Genomic DNA, 23,479 nt, shown 5'->3' with positions numbered 1-23,479 from the left:
TTACTCTACTACTGTTCAGCCAATTAAAAGTGCTTCAGAAATAATAGTGAAGGGATCATTCCGCATTTCAATGCAGCTGTTGTACCAAGCAACGGGGCCCGCCTACATCATAAATTTCCGTCCAGTGTCTTCTCCAGTGAGGGTGCCCCTTACCATGCCTTTATTTGAATAGGTTCCCATATCTTCCGATCTTTCTTCCTAAACGGTTTTGTTTTAAACACCTGGAGATTTCTATTAAAGATTTACGGTGTTAAGTATCAAACTATTTGTCCTGTATCTTAATGTGACACGCAGTATGATTTTTTGTTTTGCTTTTCTGCTACTTTAAATTTTGTATGTTTCAGAATAATGTTTGCTTAATTTTGTTAAAAGTCATGTCATAATAATTTTAAGATATTTCTTTTGTAATTTAAGGATTAATTAATAAATAAGTAGAAACAATTTTTATTATTTAACATCTCTGATGTTTTGAATATAACTGTATAATACGAAATAAATTTATTAATGTAAAATTTAAATTATATATGACTTAAATACTTCCCTTCTCAACCGCAAGTTAGCAGGAATTTTGAAAATTTTCTAATTCTGTGTGATAATATTTACATTTATCAGACGATAAGTATCTACACATAGTTGCACAGGTTTGATAGATTTAAATGCCATGAAAGGTACAAAATCTCAGTTTATCAGAAGCAAATTTTCTGTATAGTGGATATATGAAAAGTAAAAATTAAAAAGAATAAACTGAAACTGTCTATAAAATGATATAAATAATAATACTGTAGAGACATTATGTATATTTCGATGCCGCAAAGATGAAAAATATGCAATGCCTTTGCCGATAATCGAACCATGGACCTCTCAATTATGTGCTGAGCGTGCAGACCACTACACCAAGAAGCCGGGAGAAATACCTTATATACTCTCCCTTTTAAAGGGCGACTGAGGTTTTTAGGGGACCCGATCGCCAAATCCTGGGTGAGGAGAATCATCATCCAGCACCCTTTTAATTCGGGCACCACTGTAGAGACATTAGATTAATCGGAAAAGCCAGAGAGATGAAAAATTAGCAACGCCTTCACCAGGGATCGAACCATGGACCTGTCTATTAGGCGCTGAGTGTGCAGACACCACGAATTCTCATTAAGAAGGCGGGAGGAATACTTTATAATATCAATAATCTAATAATAATACAACATCTGATGTTAAGCTTTAAGAAATAAATTTTAAAGAAAATTTTAAAAAGTCTGAAAGCTTTCAGATTTTATATTACGCCTATATGAGCATTTTTTAACGTTCTTTTTTAACGTTAACTTGTTAGCAGTCAATGTGTGAATGACATTTTTACAAATTTGAAAATGTGCATATAAAGCATATTTTTATTACCTATTTATTAATTTTTAATTAAATCATTAATTGTAATCCATTTAATTAGATTAGCTTAAAATCTCTTTATATATAAAATTGAATATGTAAAAATCTTTTTTTATTAGAATTTTATTAGAAATTTTCCTTTTATTAAAGCAGAAATATCAAAATTTACTAAAACATTATTAATGCAAATATTTTAAATCACAAATAATCATAGAGAAAATTAGAATCCATAAATCATATATATTTAGGTTTCTGAATTCTGATTTCTACAGGAAAATAAAATTAAAAAAAAATTTAATTTTAGATACAGAAGAATAGTACATATAATGATCATAAAATTACTTATAATTTCTTTACAAATAATGAATATAAATATTTATAGGTAGCATGTTTAGTAAGTTTAAGCTCTGAATTATGGAATTTTTTTAATAAAGTTTCTTTTCCCTGTATATTTAACTTTTCAATTAGAACTGCTTCAAGAGTTTCATGCCTAAATATGGTAAAAATCCGGTCTTATCTTTTTTTCTTTTAATAGAAGAAAATTCTTTTGCAAGCTGTAGTGGAACTTAGTATAAAAAAAATAAGCAAAAAGCATTACTTTGTATTTAATGCACCCATTCATATCTTTTTTAATTTTACAGTTTTTCTCCATACTATATCAAATCTGCATCTTCTTACTTTCCAGTTTTGGGATCAATGGGAACAACTAGATTTTTCTTAATATTAATACACTGGAAGTGATACTTTTAACACTTGGAACAGGCTTTTGTAAAAAGACAAGAGAAACTTCTGAAATTTGGATTTAAAATAGGTACGTGATTGAGAACAACATATTATATTTATAAGCATTAAATGTATTTTGGAATTGTGCTAAATGCTATGAGAATAAATTCATTATGAAGCAATTAAATGTATTAGCCTTAGTCCATAATTTCATATTTATTTCACTTTTCCAATAAAAGAATGCTGCCACCAAATGTTACTGTTATGTGTTATTTTTAAGGATACAATTTAGCAACTATACAAAGAAATGGACTAACATAGTTAACACTATATTGAGAATTCTAAAGATTTAAAAAAATATATGATTAAGTCATTGATTTGTGAATCCGAAGCCGTATATGACCACAGGATGACTTCATGTATCATTATTTTTTTTTTTTATATTTGATGGGAGGAATGAATACTAAAAAATGACTAGTGTTTATAATTAAGACTGAGCCATAAAGTTAACAAATTAATTAGATTTCATTTATAAATGATCAACTAGATGCTGATAGTTCACTTAAAGCTCGTTACTATTCTGTAAATTCCACGTCTCAAAATCGTTAGAGATTTGCTGGCCACATTTCTTAAATCTGAGGAATATTTAGTTGCAATATTTGAAAATAACAGAAATCTGGAATAAAAACAAGTGAAACATATCATCCATCTTCTGTGAAATATACAATCTGCTTTTTTATAAAAATTAACAAGAATTCAAATGTAACTTTATCAGATGTTCTTTAAATTCTATATGGGGAACATATTTTTATATGTCCTAAAAGCAATTATTTTCTGAAAGCTTTACAAATATATTGCACAGTCAATCACAAAAACAATTGCCATTGGGACTTAATAAATCTCTTCTTATACTGGCATGGCATCCATCCATATAAAAGATCATTCAACTACCATGCAACTAAAAAAAAAAAAAATTTCAACAAAAAAAGTGTTTTAAAGCATAAAAAAAATGTTACACAAAGACAATAAAACTTAAATTTATAATTTCACTTTTAATGTTACACAAAATTTAGATCCTTAATAACAGCACAATCAAGATTAAATATCCTGTTACATTAAGAACTTCATTAATATCTAATTCATCAATCATCTGTATATTTTGTATGTAATCAGCCTTTATGAAACCAAATTAAAAGCTTCATTAATCATCTGTATATTTTGTATGTAATCAGCCTTTATGAAACCAGTCATACAAGAAGAAATTCCCAATAAGTTACCGAAAAATAGAAATCTGGTTTTCATATAAAAAGCAGGAAATCGTGCTTAATTCTTTTCAGTCATTTCCTAAAATATATTTGAAAATCCCAGAACAAGTTAAAATAGGTTCCCGGATAAAAGCCCACTGGACAAATCCCATTGTGATAATTGCCCCTGCAACAAATACCTATGTGGATAGCAGCCAGTGACACACTTATGAATATAATTTACTTAAATAATTATTAAATACAGCAGTATTATATATCCATGACATTTAAATGTTAAAATACAGTAAAAGCTGGACTATCAACTAACTGGAAAATTCTTAATTTCAGAAAATTTAAGTGACATATAAAGCAGGGAGAGGCCTCCAGAAACCCTGCTGATAACTTCTAAATTGTGAACAGATTTACATTTACACACCTTTCTTTCAAACAACCTTGCTTACATTCCCTCTCCCCCACTGTTGTATCCATCATATTGTTCTAAGAATTCCTCTAGAGAATAGGCCTCACCCAAGGCCAACAGTAACTATAATAGTCCTTATTGTTGGCTCTGATTCTTCTCACCAGTTGTGGGAAGTTACACAGTTCAGTTCCCATTGGAAGTCCTTTGTTACTACTAGAGGGGAACATAGATTTCTTGTGGTGAGCAAACAGGACCAAGGTCACTGCATAGAGTGGAATTTGGAAGTGCCCTTGAACACAGGTGTTCTATCAGAAATTGTTTCACCTGTTTTAGTAACAGATTTTTCATTAAATTGGTCCTCAAGTTGAATAGGCTATAGCAATTTTTAAACATCTTTTAGTGTGACAGGAAATTAATATTGTATCTATTTTGATTAATTATCCATCTACTGACTGAAAATCTTTGCCAGAACTTGACTGCAAAAATGGAAGATTCTTCAACATATAAAAAACAAAATAATTAAGTTTTGAAAAAGGTGAAAACAAGCAAAAATTAATGAAAGACTAGCATCGGATTAACTATAATTTATGACATTAAACTGGGAAACCCCTAAAATAATTTGTTTTCGTAGGTCTCAAAAATATACGTGTGCATTTTAAGTAATGCTTTTATTTTTATTATTGGTTATTGTCATCTAAAATTATGAGAATAAATCAATTTTTATGGCGTAAAATTTTAACAAGATAATATATTGTTAATGCTTTTCTAACAATAACCTTTCAGAGGATGGCAGGTGTGACATAAATAGATGATTAAATTGAAATAAAAAATATGATTGATTATCTAAGATGACAGAATAGTTTGATGCATAACCATGGTCATCAAAATTAGCAAACCACTGCTGGTGTAAGGAATATATTGTTTTTTGTATTAACTGGAAGGTTAAAATGCTGTTTAGTCCACTGCTTGGCGATTGTTTTTCAATGGGCAATAAACGCGCCAACATGGCTAACCCGATGTTTTGAAGCTGTGTTGTTATTCTGTTGCCACTAAATGCTATCGCCCTGAGTTATATTCAAAGAAAATTAAATATTGAAAAATCTGCATAAATGTTTCTCGCATTGTGATAAAACAACGGTACCTAGACCCATCAAATTTTGAATAACATACGTTTCCAAGCTAATATGGGTATCTGGAAGCCCAAACTTGAAATTTTTTTTATTATCTGATTGATATTTTGTAAAACTTGAACGAATTTTTGATTAGCAAACTCAAAGATTTCAAAGCGAGCAACGGCAACACAGTGCAAGAAAAAAAACATTTTTATGCGCAGAGTGCAAAACTGTGTATCGGAAATTCTAAAGATATGCTCATTTTAAAATTATGTTGCGATATTGCTGTTGAACTGAATTTTATGGTTTAAGTGTAAAGAACATTATATTTGATAAAGAAAGGTAACACACAAAACGTTAAAAAAAACGCCCCTTTGGGCGTAATGTAAAATCTAAAAGCTTTCATTTTTTAAAATTTATTTATTTATTTATTTTTATTTTTACTTGTTAATTCTGTTGCGGTTTGAATATTCTTATGCATGGTTTTTTTTTAATCGAGTGTTTTCCCCCCTGTGGGTTTTAGCCTTTTTTTCTGCATATATTACGGAAACGGCCTATAAAACATTAGTAAATTTATTTAAAGATGAGGAGGGATCCAAAAGGGTTTCCCGCTGAGATAAATTCATATATAAAACCCCTCTAAAAGACTTTACATTTTTCTTGAAAAGGGTAAGTGAAAAAATTTTTCTTGTATGGTTCGTTTTAAAGTTGCTTATTTTTAATATTTTGTATTTCTTTTTGGCTCAATCCTAGAAGATTGGAAAAGCTGACGTTGTGCTATTCTCTGATGTTTTTTTTAATGAAAATAGATCGATATGTACATGGGCAAAGCCAATGCAGTGCGCAATGCCGACGTTGTGCGCGATGCCGAGTATGTGCAATTCTGGGATGTTTTTTTGAAGTGAAAATAGATCGATGTGCACATGGGCAAAGCCAATGTGGTGCGCGATGCCGAGTTTGTGCAATTCTGGGATGTTTTTTTAAGTGAAAATAGATCGATGTGCACATGGGCAAAGCCAATGTGGTGCGCGATGTGCGAGTTTGTGCAATTCTGGGATGTTTTTTTAAGTGAAAATAGATCGATGTGCGCATGGCCAAAGCCAATGTGGTGCGCAATGCCGACGTTGTGCGCGATGCCGAGTTTGTGCAATTCTGGGATGTTTTTTTAAGTGAAAATAGATCGATGTGTATATGGGAAAAGCCAATGTATTGCGCAATGCCGAGTTTGTGCAATTCTCTAATGTTTTCTAAGTAAAAATAGATCGACTTGCACATGGACAAAGCCAAGGCAGTGCGCAATGCCAAGTTTGTGTAATTATCTGAATTTTTTAATCTTATTTAATTGACTTCAAATTGTATAGCAGGCTTTTCTATACACTGTTTCTGGTATGCATAGTGACTGACATCTCTTTAAGAAAATATGTATGCACGCAAATAAATTTTAACACACGAATCCTTCGCATGAATCATGCATTTTGCGAGAACTAAACTTCCATGTTTGAATGAAAATGTTGTAAATTTCTACGAGGTTTAAACCTCTCGCATTTGTTGTGAATTACACGTAGTGTTTAAGCGAAACTAATGGTATTTTGTGTTTTAAACTTAAAATTTCAGATTTTATTTTGTTTTTTTAATTTCATTATATTTGTTGTCTTTTTTTAATTTCCTATCGTTGACAATATTACTTATCGTAGCTTTAGATATCGAAAAGCCATGGCTTTCACAGCATTTTTTAATAACTAGATACGAATAAATTTCGTCGCATAGAGCACAAATGTCCGAAGACAAATTGTCAAGTAGCAGACGATAATTTATGTTTTCAAAAATATATACTTGCAGTTAAAAAGAATTTCCAAGCAGACGATTTCTCTTGGAATTTTTACTTCGTAATTTGGGTAGTTAATTCAGTTGCCGTTTGAATGTTATTTGGTAGTTATCAATCGAGTGGTTTTATCTGTGTGTTTTAAACATTTTTCTGCATATATTTCGTTAAATAACAGTCGCTATGGATTTATCTGTGATGCTGAGAGAGGTGAGTGATTGTACATGTAAATTTATTACTTTATTGGAAGTGCAAGGGAAACGTGCCATCATTGAATGGTGTATGAAAGTTGGTTTGATTGCTACTTTTTTTGTTTGTTCGAAATGTGGTGAAAATATGCGTTTTTGTGAGAGAAAGGGAAGTATAGATGGATTTGAATGGCGATGTAGAAAGCAAGGAAAAGTGAATGCGCATGATGTTTGTAGGAGTATAAGGAAAGGTTCATGGTTTAGTCATAGCCATTTCAGTATATGTGATATTTTGAGAATTACAAGGTGTTGGTTTTTGAAAATGGGAAATGAATCTGTGATTCAAGAAGTGAAAGTGCATGAACATGCTGTTGTTGATTGGTTTATGTTTTGCAGAGAAGTGTGTATGACGACTGTGATAAATGATAGTGTTCCAATTGGTGCTGAAGGAGTAATAGTTGGAGTGGGTGAGAGCAAATTCGGGAAAATGAAGTATGGAAGAGGAAAGCCTGTGGACGGTCATTGGGTAATTGGTGGTATAGAGAGAGGAACGAACAGATGTTTTTTTAGAGAGGTTGAGAATAGATCAAAGGAGAGTTTGGAGAGAGTGATAGTTGAATGGGTGTTGCCGGGATCAACTGTGGTTTCAGACTGCTGGAAGGCATATGGTGGACTAAAAAATTTAGGTTATAGCCATTTGACTGTCAACCACAGTCTGTACTTCCGTGATCCCGAGTCGGGTGCGAACACTAATTCCATAGAAGGTACCTGGTCTGGAATCAAACGTCATTTACGTCGAAATACAAACCACGTAGATGGCGAATTTGATTCATATTTAGCGGAATACATGTGGCGAAAATGGCACAATCACTCACTAAGTGATGAACATTACCGTGCCTTTTTAGCGGCAATCATAAAGATTTATTCGCTGGAAACGGCCGATAAAACTGAGTAGATTTTCTTAAAGACGGGGTTTAGGGAGGTTTTCCCCCGACATAAATAAAAAATTAAAAAAAAAAAAAAAAAACCTCAAAAAGACTTTTTATTTTCCTGAAAAGGGTAAGTGAAATTTTTTTTTTTTTTTTTTTTCTTAAATTGCTTATTTTTCTTATTTTCTTTCACTGTGAGAAATTAGATTTTTTAAATGTATTAATGTGTAGAATTCTAATACGAGGGTATAAAACGTGGTTTAGGAACTTAAGAAACAGGGAAATGAAAGCTGTGTATGATGTTGATATTCAATCATAAATATTTTTCTATTTTATTAATGTAAAGCTTAAAAATTTTTAGAAAGTAATGAAGATTGTTTACTTACTAGTATGTAAGAGATGATGTCGTTACGTAGCAATAAGGTAATTTTGTAAAGATGATAAGTTAAAATGTTTCGCAATATGAAATTAAAATTTAAAAAAATCTGTTTTTATTTGTATAAATACTAAAGCTTAAAAATATTCACCCTGTATGAGAGACTGCGACGTTGTTTACAGGTTTAATAATTGTTACAATTCACTTACCGTATTATAGTAGTTTGAAATACAAAAAATTTAGTATACTTATTTCTACATCTGTAGAGAATACATTGTGACGTCACAATCTTAGTCCCACACATTTATGAACGTCACATAGCTCCGCCTTCGCAACTTTGTTTATGCAACGTATTCTGATATTTTACTGGCAATTTTCAAAAAATCGGCGCTGCTGAAAATCGCCAAGCAGGGCCTAAAGCACATTTTCACCAACTGGAATTTAAGACAAATTGTTTTCATTTATCACGTTTAAGCGAGTAATTTCAGTACATTAATACTAATTTATATTTTTTATTTCCGTTATAAATGCTTATATATTGTTTTCTGTGTTAACTTGAATTTAATACAAATTTATTTTCGTATATCACGTTTAACCGGTTAGTTTTACATCTACATGCTTCTATCTGTGAATATTTACTACTTTATGCTTAATATATTGTTTTGTCTGCTAACTTGAATTTACATGCACTAAAAATCACGTTTACGGCTCGGCTCATAGTCGATGAACCGCGAGCTTGTCGAGTAAAAATGCAACGGCGCCAACGGGTTCTTTCCCGAAGCGCCAACGGGTTCTCTGCGGATGAAAACCCCACAAAATATCAGCGCTAATACAACGTACCTCGCTACCACAGTAGTACGTGCAAGCAAAATGGCGAAAACCAGTATTGCTTACTTCCAAAAATTACATTTGGCATCATTTTTCAATTTTGGTGCAAATTACAGTAACCTCTTAGTGTTGCCATCGGTCGCATGAGACCCGCTAACTTCCGTAAACTCTCAGCGTTTGTCGTCGCATATATCTGCAAACCTCTTACAGCATTGCTGAGTAATATTATTTTCAGTGAGCTCCTCATAGCTATAATTGTTATCGTTTTGAAGTTCCAGACATGCCTTTTTAGGACTTAAATAAATTCTGAATTCTTTCAAATGCACTTTGTAAATTTTGTCTTTTTTGTTGCCTTTGCTGCCTTGGTGTATTTTGATAAATAACCAAGTCAGGAATACAAGCAGTTAGTATATTTTTTGTCGGTAATCCTAGCACCCTATTTCTCATATCATCCTCATAATCAGATCCAGTGAAGTGACGACGGGACGAACCCAGTGACGTCACATATTATCCGGTATGCTTCCCAAGAGGGGTTCGTGTCGGCATCGTTCTTCTCAAAGGGATTACCCAGCCCTTCTCTTTCTTTAGCCCTGCTACTACAAGGCGAAAACTCGTCATTCCACATATGACCCCCAAGCAGACGTTTCATCCAATGAGAGCAGACCGTAATGGAAATGGTCAAAACATTCTTTGAACAAAGAATATGTATTGTCAAGACTTTCGTACTAGTGCGACCATCTTCATGCTCGGACGTGAGAGTGTTAATATAGAAAAAGGAAGTTTATCCTGGTAAGTTAATTATTATTTCATATTATGATGTATGCTTCTTTGTATTACATTAAAAAATAATCTTTGCAGCGGTTGCGTTTAAATATGTTCCATTAATTGATTTTAAAAAAATTCTTTTAATAACACCCACTCACTAACAGGCAGCGGTTTGTGAATTATTCCGGCTCTGATATTGAAAGAAAAAAAATTAGTTTCTTTAGGGTAGAAAAGTGACCGCAGGAGGGAAAAAGGGAAATTTCAAAAAGCTCTTAAAGTTATTGTTAAAATTCGCTTATAAACATTCTTCTTTAATACCCATTTATAACTTATTTTTTCATTTGCTATGTTATTTTTTTGTTCTGTTATTTAGATTCTTTTAATGCTAATCTATTTTACGTAACTAAACGAACTTACTCGAAAGTTTAAAATATAGATTGATTTTTTGGGTTAACCTTGATTTTTCAGTTTGCCATGGATGTCATCTTTCGTTTGCAGCCGCATGGCCGTACTGTTTAGTTAGGAGTTTACCGTTTAATTAAAATCAAATAGTGTTAAACTAATTAAAATGAATTTTATACCCAATTTTTAACCACAATTCAAAACTAAATATTTTCACTTATTTCCAAGCAATGCAAGAAACTACGTTGGCTTAGCTTCAAAATCGCTGACGAGTAGCTCTAGCCGAAGCTAATGTTTGTTGACGTCACAGCCAACGACGGTCAGCCATGACGCTCATAAACAAAATTATGTAATTTCGCCAAAACGTTATGACTTTAAGCAAATTTTAAATAAGCATTCCTTCCACGGTTCGGGAATAAATCAGCGAGTATATCCCTTTTTTCCCTAGTACCCACTGAAAGCCATTCCACGATCTAATTATTTCCATTGGAAACCATTCCGGAACTTTCCTTTCTACTCCTCTCACCTGTGTATATTGAACTCGCTCAGGGTCAGTGTGCTTTTTTTTTCCCCAGTAGTATGTGAGAAACCAATATAGTCTTCTCTTCCTATATAAGCATGGCTTAATTTCTAAAAGTAGAAGTGCCGGAGCCCTAGCAGAATACCGTCAGGAATGAGGAACAAGAGTTAAATAAATAAATAAAATTACTATTAAAAATCATTAGTAATTTTTAAATTATATAGTTAATGAGTGTCAAATTAATAATTATTTAATTAATTAATATCGATTAATTTTTATTTAATTAATTCATAATTAATTTATTATTATGTATTAAAAATAATTTAAAATTAAACTCATTAGATGATTAAAATTGAATATGCGATTTTTAATATAATTTTATTGCTAAAAAATAAGATTTTCGAGATCAAATTTTTGCTGAAATAACTGTTCAGTTACATAAAAGAAGTGCCGGAGCCTTCTTATTTAGGACTTACATTAATAAATAAATTTATTAATGTAAAATTTAAATTATATATGACTTAAATTGTTCTCACTTAAATTCAAGAGCTCGCTGCTAAATTTTGAGACCAAATTAAATAATATGGTAAAAGCAATATTTCTTATGTGGATACAACAAAAAAATACTACATAATTGCTGCGCCCCCTTATAATAATGGTAAAAATCTGAAAGGGTTAACGTCGTCCAAAAGTCTCTTTTAAAGTTTAATACATTTTATTACTAGAGATTATCGATATAGTAGAGGCCAGGTGAAACAGTGAGACATTTTATTGGATATTAGATGAATATGCATTTAAACTAACATGGAAACGTTATATAGCTTCTGTTTGCACCTGTCTGTCTGTATCTTATTTGGAATTTGTTTTATTATCGGAAAAAAAAAAAAAAAGAGCACTGTCTTAAGGACTGCATCTGTTGCTTTTAAATAGTTAAGTTTCTTCATCAATAACAGACATATTAAATTCCAAAAATAAATATCCTGCAACTTTCCAAATGGAAACAGACTTGAGAAATAAGTGAAACAAAGCAAAATCGCTTCAAGAATAAGTAAAACAAAAATGCTGATTTCTTTCTATTTTTCCATACCTGTTTCCACTTAGATTCAAGAATTAGTTAACATATTTTTGTGACCAAATTAAATAATATGCTAAAGTAATATTTTTTAAGTGGGTACAAAAAAAGTATAGTAAAAGTGCTAAATAATTTCTAACAAACAATTAAAAAACACACTTTAATATTTATTACCCTGTATATCAGTTTTCTAAATTGATTTACGATGAATCATCTATAACCCTCCTAACTGAACTAAAATTTTTGGTAGTCTTTTGGCAATTTATAAATTATTTGACTGCATTTTCTTTTCTAAACACAGATATCTAGTTCAAAATGTACCGTTAGAAATATACTGTTTCTCATGAAAACTGAAGGCTCCAAAGTATATATTTAATAGGTGCTTGAAACATAGCGTTATGGCTATTTTTATCTTTAAAGTGCTATAACTACAGCTGGCAGTATTCCGTAAATAATTATTAGTCCAAAGGGGCTTTCTCCCTGGAGGATTATTTTTTTCGTTTTCCGATTTTGCATTGGTTTACTATAAATGTCTGTTTCGCTTTTTAAACTGTTGCCACCAAATGTTAGAGCCCTGCATTACATTTGAAGAAATTAAATAATGAAAAATCTGCATAAATGTATGGATATTTCTTGCATTGTGATAAAACAAAGGTACAAAGAATCTAATTTTGAATTACGTAATCCTGCTACAAATATGGGCATGTGGAAGCCAAAATTTCAAATTTGGAATTTGTTTTATTATCGATTTGATATTTTGTAAATCTTTAACGATTTTTTTTATTAACAAACTCAAGGATTTCAAAGCGAGCAATGGCAACATTGTACAGAAAACATATTTTTGTCTCCAGCGCGTGAGACAGTGCATAGGAAATTCTAAAGGTATGCTGAATTTAATACTATTTCACGATATTGCTCTTGAACTGAATTGTATGGTTTAAGTGCGAAGATCGTGATATTTAATAAATTCAGGTAACAGACAAAATATTAAAAAAACGCCCCTTTGGACGTAATTTTAAATCTGAAGCCTTTCAGATTTTGATCTTTTTTAAAAAAAATTTTATGTCATTTCTTATTTCAGAAAAGGCACATTTTCAAAAAAAGGACTTCGAAAATACATTCAATTTTAAATATTACAAACACAAAAAGAATGTATTTAAAAATATGCATATGTGCGTTATAAGGTATTTTCTCCCTCCACTGCACATGCCTTCCTGGTGTAATTGGACGCATTTTGGGTTCGACTCGACGTATTTTGAGTTCGAATCCCAAGGAGGGCATTGCACAATTTTCACGTTCTTCAAATTAGACGAGAAGAGTTTTACTCTTACAAATTAGACGAAAAGAGAGACAGATGACTGAATGCCAGGATGGTCTGCGTTATGCATTTGATGAAATATTTTCTTGGATATGTGGGATATATGGTCTGATATGATTCGTTGAAGTTTCACACCACAAAGACTTCCCAGAAGGTAGCGGATATTGCTTGAAGTTCAGGGAAATTGCTGATGTCTTCAAATTTTGCAATTCTTTATTCATATTTTGTTCATCTACAATTTTATCATATTCGGTCAAAGAAATTTCTTCAATTCTAGATAAAGTATCTGCAACGATGTTGTCTCGACCTTCTATGTGTTGTATATCAGTTGAAAATTGAGATATGTATTGTAAATGTCTATGTTGACGAGGTGATGCTTTTTTTGGCCTCTGTTTAAATGCAAAGATTATGGGTTTATGGTCTGTGAATATTTTAAATGTTCTTTCTTCCAGTAAAAATTTTAAGTGGTCGATGGAGAGGGAAATACCTAGTAACTCTCTATTGTAAGTACTGTAATGCTTTTGCGCTTCGTTTAATTTTTTGGAATAAAATGCAATAGGTTTCCATCCGTTATCTTTAAACTGTTGAAGAACCGCTCCAATTCGCCGAGTCTGTATATAATGACAGAGGTAGTTCATGATTCGGAAATGATAAGAGTGTTGTATTGACTAAATCATCTTTGCATCTCTGAAATTGCTGCTGTTTCCACTGAATTTTTCGTACTCCTTGAAGGTAGTCGTGTAGGAGAGATTGGTTTTTTTTTTTTTTTTTTTGATGCATTCTTTTAAATATCGTCGATAAAAATTAATAAGACCTCAGAACGTTCTGAGTTCATGAACGGTTGTTGGAAGTTTGTAATTAACAATAGTTTGGACTTTGTTAGGTAAATTTCTGTATAAGTTCAAGCCACAATACATTCATACCTTCGTGCAGATTCTCCATTATTGATTTCTCTAAAGCGATAATATTTGGTGACAACAATTTGAAAAGTAAATTATTGTGAGTCAACGCAAAATCCATTTCGAGACATCCCATTAGGGACAAAAGTCCATTTGGGGCTCATTATTATGAACAGTTTTGTTAAAAGAAGTCAGAATCTCAATCCACTGACAACAACCGATTGATATCTGAAATAACTTTGTACGCATATAAGCAACTATAGATATACAAATGTATGTGATTGATTTTGTAGGAAACGGTGCAATACACGCATACGTACAATTATTAGATAGTTACTCTTGAGGACGTGCACCATGTGTTACTTTATTTCTTTTTAATCTGAATTTGCTTCAAGTTGTTTCTAAAATTCGCTTTTAAACATATATTAACATTTTTCTTATTTTAAGCAGATATTTGATTTTTTTTTCATCAATATTCTCATCATTTTTAATACAACATAGATTGATGTTACCACATTCTGAGGAAAAGAAGTCAGGGAAGCTCCGAACAAAATTTTAACAAGTTTTATCGTTCGAAAAGGAAAATTGTGCCAGAAATTTAATTTCCGAAGGATATGGTTAGAGCACGATTATAGTAAATGAAAAGTAGTCATGCATAAACTATTGGCTACTATCAGAACGTTATTATTTTGTAAACCTACATTACAGTAAGAATACAGAGGCTGTTCACACATTTTTTAGACGATGTATATTGTATTCACAAAACTAAGGGGACACATTGGGATATTTAGTAGGGATCTCAGCTAAGGGTATGGCCTTGATATAATGGCCTTGATACCAGTTTTTTGTTCCATTTCTTTTAGGAAATTTACAGTGGATTTTGATGTGTAACTGCTATCTTTGTCCTGATGGAGTCTCACACATTGATGGCACTGTACTGTGGGTAAAGCGATGGTATTTTATTCAGAAAAATTGGCGATAAAATATGTTCCTGATAGTATTTGGAGTTAATCTTGACATTTGTTTTGCACTCTCTTTATTTTTAACTTGCCATTATAAGAAAAACCAGCAACAATCATGAATCCCTTAGAAAAACTTTCTTTCGGTTCTTTGAACCATGTACTTAAATTTTTTTCTCCCCTTTTATGATAATAAATGGCTCTTTTTTTTTTTGTTATATTCATTTAAATACACCCATGCTTCATCTATTGTGACAAATGTTTTCCATTTTTCTTTGGATAAGTATTTCTCTGTGACCAGACAAAAGCCCACTGGATGAAAGCGCACATTGATAAAAGCCCATACAGATAAAAGCTCACACTGATAAAAGCCCACATAGATATAAGCGCACGCTGATAAAAGCCCACAGTGACAAAAACTCACACCGATATATATGCTACATTCAAATTAATATTTTTTTTCCTTTTTTCCTCAGCTGCACAAAGCAGATTCATGAATAAAGATAAAATAAAAAGTAAATTAAATCAATAACAAATAATTGAACAATAAATTTAAGTAGCGGAACACATTTAATTTTGGGCTCCGACTGAATTAAAATCCTATATGTATAGAATAGAGAGTCAATCAAAATAATATAATTAAAAACCTATACATGTATGTGTAACTTTTCTTTTATACGAGGGCCATCCAGGAAGTAGATTACATTTTCGTCTGTGTCCGCTAGGGGCGGGGCTAGCGCGGCCATCTTGGGGTCAGAGTGTTGCGCAGCTCAGTCTGCATCTAGCCGTGCTAGTGAGAGGTTCGTGCTGTGCTCCGTTCAGATACTGTGACGGTTTGAAATGTCTGCGTTAATTGAAAATCCCGCGAGCTGCGAGGTGCGCTCAGTAATAAGGTTTCTGACTGCAAAAAACTGTAAACCGATAGAAATCTATCGGCAGCTTCGTGAAGTGTATGGGGACAACATTATCACTGAAGGTGGAGTGCGTCAGTGGGTCATAAGATTTCAAAATGGCCGAACCAATGTTCACAACGAAGATCAAAGTGGGAGACCCAGCATAGTGACCGCCGAACTTCTCGAAAAAGTCGATGCTAAAGTCCGTGAAAATCGAAATTTCACAATAACGGAACTTTCTTTGAGTTTTCCACAAATTTCGCGAAGTTTGTTGCACGAAATCATCAGCGAAAAGCTTGGTTACCACAAGTTTTGTGCAAGATGGATTCCAAAAATCTTGACAGAGGACACAAAAATCAGCGAATGGCTGCAGCGTTGAACTTTTTGGACGCTTACCATAAGGATGGTGACTCTTTACTCGATCGCATCGTTACTGGTGACGAAACATGGGTGAAACATGTGAACTGTGAAACGAAATTGCAATCAATGCAGTGGGGGCACACAAGTTCTCCCCAAAAACCCAAGAAATGCATGCAAACAATGTCGGCAAGGAAGATGATGGCGACTGTTTTTTGGGACAGAAAAGGTCTGCGCTTGTTTGTCTTGGTGGACTTCCTGGAAAGAGGCACTACAATAAACTCTCAAAGGTATTGCCAAACTCTCCAAAAACTCAGAAGAGCAATTCAAAACAAGCGCAGAGGAATGTTGAGCTCTAAGATCTTGTTGATTCACGACAACGCCCGGCCCCCCACGGCAAATGTCACTCGTAAAGTTCTTGAATCTTTTAAGTGGGAGTTGTTTCCTCATCCGCCGTACAGTCCCGACCTGGCACCGAGCGACTTCCACCTATTCCCAGCAATGAAGAAGTGGCTGGCTATGCAGCGTTTTGATGACGACGCACAGCTGCAAGAAGAGGTAACGAAGTGGTTGAAGGCGCAGGCGGCCGAATTTTTCGACGAAGGAATTTCCAAGCTCGTACATCGCTACGATAAATGCCTTAATTTGTATGGTGACTATGTAGAAAAGTAGTATTTGAGTGTGGCTTTCATCTGTATATAATAAAATTTGTTTCCTATACTTTGTTTATTTTTTTATTCCAAAACGTAATCTACTTTCTGGATAGCCCTCGTATTTACGTGACAAATGGAAGTGCCCTCGTTTAAGTCCGACAAAGGGAGGTGAAAGGGAATACTGGCAACACTGCTTCTTTTAATTCTACAAAATTATAAGGAGTATAAAATGTATGTAAATTTTCATCATATACAGAGAATAATTTAACGCTGCAGAAAATTTTGCATGATATGAATTTAATATTAAGAATTAAAGCCGAACTTTCATTTCAACGGGGAAAAAAAAAAAAAAAAAATAAAAGTACCATATTATATTATGATTAAGAAAGCATTTGTGTGCGCTAACACAAACACTGTTTTAATGGTGAATTAAAAGCACGGTTTCAAATAATCTAGTTAAATTTTGACAACTTGAATTTTACATAAATTAATTTCATTCCCACTTGAAATTTCATTTTTAATCATAATAATTATTACTTGTAAAATTTTTCAGGAAGACATAGCTGTTTTGGATTTCCTGAAAATGTGTGCTGTTTTTAAGTGGGCATTCGTCTTGTGGGCTTTTGTTATGCAGTTTTATAACTGGCCGCTGGCTATTCAGGCGGGAAACCATTGCATTCCTTTTCTTTTGCCCCCAGCTGTGTGAAAAAGCAGTTAAAGAGAAGAGAGCCTTGCTTCATTGCTTTATCCCCTATCGAACCTGGAGTGCCAAAGAATGGCCTCAGAAGGGAGGGGGTGGTAGGAGAGAAATTAAAGGTTGATCAGGAATAAATTAAAGAGGATTTTAAATGTATTTTTGTTAGTTACTAGAAAATGACAATATCTGAAATTCTGCTTGTAACTAAGTTAACCTCTTTCTTGCATTTCTTTAGTCTAGTTCTTGAATAACTTTTTATCTAAGGATTTAGTTAGAATTTCAATTATTTTAAAAATTTCAATAACTGGAAAACGAAAGGAATTAACTATTTCTTAACCATTTCTAAAGGGATAATTCACTGTTTTTGCAGTAAAACTGCAGAGTGGAAAAATATGCTAGTTCCTGATTCGATTGTGTCTCTAAAAATTTTTTAATGAACTAATTCAACATGTCTGTTATATCGAAGCAAAGCCATTGTTTAAAACTGCTGAACTATTTCTAAAAAATTTAAATTATTACATACATTAAAATTTATGTATAATATTTTTCATTTTAACTTTCATATGGTTGCGTTTTCAACCATATGAAAGTTAAAATGAAAAATATGAAACCATATACAAGTTAAACTATTCGAATAATTTTAATAAGGAAGGTTTCTGAACTCAAGAACAAAGAAGACTTTTAAAGGCGACTGGGTATTAGGGGACTTAGTCGTCAAATCTTGGTGGAGAAGAATCATCATCCACCACCTTTTTTTAGTTCAGGCGTCATGCTGGAGACATGAAAAATGAGCAATGCGCTCGCCGGGACTCTAACTTGAACCTCTCGAATACGCACTGGGTGTGCTAACCGTTGTCTTCGGGGAAGACTTTCTAAGAGAAACTGGCTAGTATACAAATTACACATGGGGAAAACTACGAAAACGCCCATGCAGCCAACCCGTCCGCGCGATTCGAAACTCGAACTGAACTACCAGTGTTCCACGACTTTACCGCTCGGCGGACTCTGTTGACTAGTGAGAAGTCACTAGCAATATTACAGAAGGTCATTGACAATTTGCATGCTCCCGTGAACGATTAGACCTTATAACTTGTTTGTTAGCTCCATTCTTGAAGCTAACATTCAAGCATAAACGTAACTAAAATTCTACGTTTTACTGCGGTTATTTTCTTAAAAAAATTTCTATTGATTTCAAAAGAGGAAAAAATTTTGAGCATTTGTTGAGATAAGCATAGTTGAGATAAGCAGTATGCATAACAACTTATATATATTACATTCTAAACGGGAAAGCATTTTTTTGATTGGTAGAACGTATCTCATTTAAGACTTAATCATTCATTTTCGATTCGCAAAACTTTCTAGACATTATTCCTTTGAAAATAAATCTGAGAAAAAGTTCAAATATCGGAAAAAATAAATAATTAGTTATATGAATAAAAATTAATAAAAAATGGAATAAAAGCTGTACATTAAGAAAGCGTCAGTCATCCAATTCTTAAGCTTCTCATGTAGGCGCAAAGCTCACCAGCGGCCAAGCGGTAAAAACGCTGAACACTGGTAGCTCGGTCCGTAGTTCAAATTCCGATGGAAAGGCTGACATCATGGGCACTTTCGTAGTTTCCCTCCCTTGTGTAACATGTATACGAGCGAGTTTCCTTTAAGACGTCCTTCACGAAGGCATGCCTTACCTTGGCTTAGTACCATTTCGTCCGTCCTCTTTTTATGCCGAAATAGTCTCGTTTGTCAACTGCCGTTCGCAGTTATTCTGTCTTTCCCGTTTCATTTACTATTCGAAAAGTCACTTTATGATTAAGAAAAGATATATTCAGAAGAAATGACCTTTACTACTTTGACCTGACTTAGCCTTTAAGTTCTAATATTTATTGAACATTTTCTTTAGATAAATTTATTCCGAGTGGAATAATGAATTTCAGACATGTTCAAGAGGTGTGTTTTTGAATCTAATTCCATTTTTGTCATATAGTGTCCATTTTTTTTAATTTCACATACTTCTAAAGAAATAGAACCGCTGTTCCTCAGCTTTGACAGAAAATCAAAATGTAGCAAGTGTATAACGAAGATGTACATGTTTTATTAAAAATATAGTGAGTAATCCTTTAACACCGTGAATGGTTTTATCTATAAACGCAACCGTTCACGGTTTTAAAGGATTTTGGTTGTAGATATGGTGGTCTTAGAAATGTGATATTCGCTGGCAATGCTTGTTTATGTTCACCAAAAATACAGGTCTCTTTCAAAAGGCGACCTCTTAGAAATGTCGTCAATAGATATAATTCACTATAATTATTTTCTAATGGATAATGGAATTAATTTAATCTAATGTCAATTAGAAAACGGCTATTTACAATAGGGAGATTTAAAAGCACTATAACCGTAAAGAAGAGCACTGTAATTTTTCTTTCACAATTAGCTGTTATATAAGATTAGCTGCTTTCTGTGTATTTTTCATGTTATATAACTGATATCCATACGTCTTGAACAAATATACAGCAAATGCCAGACAAATTAATAGAAAATTACAATTTGAAACATTAATACTAATTTTCTATTACTATACAGAATACTATTAATGAATGATGAATTTATATAATATGTATACTTAGAATCTAAAAACGATGAACTTTGAATCTGATGACTCTATAAATATATATTTATGTAGTTACAAAATTTTATTAGATGTTATTATATGCATAGTTCTTTATAATCTTCACAATCTCTAATAAAATGCTACGTATTTATTACTATAGTTGGAGGTGTACTTAAATTTGTAGATATGTTGACTTCTAACAGTTGTTCCATCCTCCCCTCCAAATAAATAAATAAATAAAATGAAAATTAAAAACACTATTCTAAATTGCTGTAGTTGAAAGATTAAAAGGTTACATTTGAAATTCATTTTCTGACAGGGTGTCAGCTGACAGTTTTAATTTATTAAGAAATTTAAAAGAAAAAATGTCTAGAAAATCACCAAGTTATAATTGTTACATTCAGAACAGCGTTATGTGAGAAATATGTTTAAACTTTGATAATAAGCTCAGTCTAAAGTACGGAATAAAATATCTCTTAGCCAAGTTTTCATTGTGCTTAACTGTTTTAATATTCTTAAACTAACAAGGAACTAAAGGAAAAACTAAAAAGAAATAAAATTAAATTAAAGTTAAAATCAAGTGTTTTTAATAAAATAAAGTGTTTTTAATTAAAAAGTTAATAGTTTTAATAATGAAACATTAATTATATTTAACCTCAGCCATATTACCTTAAATAGCATGTGAGAAACTCCACAATGATATTTTTCATTTTCAAATGCACATACCAAAGTTAAATAAGTAAATAAATAATACAATGCAATTTCAGATTTATCATCGAAACGTTATAGCTAATCACTTAATCAGAGAGTAGAAAGTTTGCTTTCAACTTAATAAATTAAACAAAGTAGTGATAAAATATACAAACAGACATGTTTGAGACATTAAAATTCAAATCTGAATACTCCATTTATTATAATTAAAATAATAAATACACGGTTTAGTAATAAGTCTCTTTTGATTATGTGCGCTTTTATCAGCGTGGGTTTATATCTATGTGGGCTTTTATCAGTGTGGGCTTTCATCAATGTGCGCTTTCATCGCTGTGGGTATTTGTTGCGTGGGCAATTATCATAGTAAGCTTTTTTTTGTGGGCTTTTGTCTCGTGCACTTTCGTCCGGTGGGCTTTTGTCTGGAAACCGTGTTTCTCATATAGAATTCTGCAGCGCGTTGAGCAATATGCTTTGGAAGAAGACGATGCACATTGCGTTTTTTCGCTTTCTTAAGGTTTAAATCAATGTTTATAATTTTGTTTACAGTGGACACCGGGCATTTTAATGATTTTGAAACTGTCCTTTGACTAGGGGGATTTTCTTTTAACATTAAACAACGTACCTATGCAATAGTCGAAGATGTCCGTTTTTTCCTTGGGTATTTGTTTGGAATTTTTGTCCCACTTGAGGCTCCAATTTGACGCTTTTTTCCTTGCTTGTTGATGATATTACCTATCGACGCTTTAGATATCACAAAACAATGACTCTCACATCATTTTTGGATAACGGAGTATGCATATTTCTCTTCGGAAAGAGCGTCAATGTAGCCTTCGAACCACTGTTTTGTTAAATTCGCCATTTTGAATAAAAACAAAACTTTCAACCCACAGACGATAATTTTGACTTTTAAAAACATAGTGCAATTGCAATTACTTCCTTCGCAGCAAACAATTTTTTATTACCGCTTACCAAAATCGTCTAAAAAATGTGCGATCAGCCTCTGTACATAGTGATATTAAAATAACAATATGCGATAGTAATTGAGTCGAACACGTTGCACAGAGCGCCATGAATCCGGCTCATTTACCATATAAAGAAGCCTGAGGGACACCTCACAATCATGAATCTTGATGGCATTTCCCAGGAGGGACATCGAAGGAGCAAAGAAAAAGGGGGGCCAGGATTTCGAAAGCTCCAACACATGAGCAGTAGATAAGGCTACAATGAGTTGGAGCATAAAATAACAGTTGTAAGGTGAAATCGCATGTTTGGAAAGTTTCCTAAGTGTGAGAACAATTGCGACGTCCGGTTAGCTTAACAAGAATCTACAGGAAAAAAAAAAAAAAGTTTCAAATAATAAATGTAAGGGAAAATAAAATGGGTAAAATGCTGTTACAAAAATGCAGATACGAACTTGAATAGAGTGAAAAAATAACCAAAGAAATATAGTTTAGCAATTACAATAAAGGAAGGAGAAAATTATGCGAATATTTTTAAAACTTTCAGAACCTAGCGCTAAAATACCTAGTTGGGAAAATACGCGAGCCAAATAGAGTATTTTTCTTATATGAGGTTTCTTTTGCTTAATTTTTTAAGTTAAGTTTTTGCATTTTCCTACCTTCTACCTGTTTTCGAGTAGTAACCTAGATTGTATTACTTATAATAATTGACACTCCTGTTGGTAAATATTTCTATTTATTCTTTCCAGATTTAATTTTTCTTTACCTAGCAGCATTTAATTCTTTTCAGGTGCTTTTGTTTGTTACTACCATTTCCAGTTTCTTGTATTTCATTTACACTTAACGTGTAATTTTAGATTTAATTTATTGCCTATTTATATAGGTAAATTCAACCATGGATCAGTTATCTGGAAAGACAAAACCTAAAGAAGTTGCACCAAATCTGTTAAAATATATCGCAATGGTATTGCCATTATAAGAAAAACCAGCAACAATCATGAATCCCTTAGAAAAACTTTCTTTCGATTCTTTGAACCATGTACTTAAATTTTTTTCTCCCCTTTTATGATAATAAATGGCTCTTTTTTTTTTTTTTTTTTTTTTTTTTTTTTTTTTTTTTTGTTACAATCATTTAAATACACTCATGCTTCATCTATTGTGACAAATGTTTTCCATTTTTCTTTGGATAAGTGTTTCTCATATAGAATTCTGCAGCGTGTCCTGCGTTGAGCGATATGCTTTGGAAGAAGATGATGCACATTGCACTTTTTCGCTTTCTTAAGGTTTAAATCAATGTTTATCATTTTGTTTACAGTGAACACCGGGCATTTTAATGATTTGCTCGAATTTTTTATTTTATAAGACATTTAGTTTCTAGACCAATATGCTTCGTTATTTAAATTTTGTTTGTTCTTACACATAACTTTTTCAGTCGTTTTTCATGTGATAAAAGCTTTTTCTCTTTTGGTTAACCGATGTTGTAACATCTTTTTATTTGAAAAGTAATACGGACATCGAAAGTGATTCGATGAAAAATTGAGGTTCAAGGCTAGGATTGATTGATCCGCTCCGGAACGGATTCAATGGACCAATTTACTTTACTTTGCGAATTTAATTCCGATTCTAGAAAATGTAACTCTTTTACAGTT

The 23,479-nt window shown here is 32.5% G+C and overlaps 1 protein-coding gene across 7 annotated transcripts in view; it reads left to right on the top strand.

Moving 5' to 3' along the window:
* Window positions 1-23,479, top strand: part of LOC118193788 (poly(A) polymerase alpha-like) — a 91,528-nt gene that overhangs the window by 11,137 nt on the left and 56,912 nt on the right. The window contains exons 1-2 of one of the 7 annotated variants that reach the window (XM_085812079.1): window positions 5,077-5,216; window positions 9,606-9,806. The exons of 3 other annotated variants lie outside the window; for them this stretch is intronic. In XM_085812079.1, the coding sequence (XP_085668205.1) occupies window positions 9,721-9,806 (86 nt within the window). In that variant the 5' untranslated portion in view covers window positions 5,077-5,216; window positions 9,606-9,720. Of the gene's footprint in view, window positions 1-2,059; window positions 2,186-5,069; window positions 5,217-9,473; window positions 9,807-23,479 lie in introns of those variants that run through there. 3 more of the 7 variants (XM_085812080.1, XM_085812081.1, XM_085812078.1) reach the window with 3 other exon arrangements.

This window comes from Stegodyphus dumicola, chromosome 2 (genome assembly GCF_044657685.1).
Source record: "Stegodyphus dumicola isolate Sdum_Otavi_A_Nest chromosome 2, ASM4465768v1".
NCBI lineage: Eukaryota > Metazoa > Arthropoda > Arachnida > Araneae > Eresidae > Stegodyphus > Stegodyphus dumicola.
This window is presented reverse-complemented; position numbering and strand designations above follow the sequence as displayed.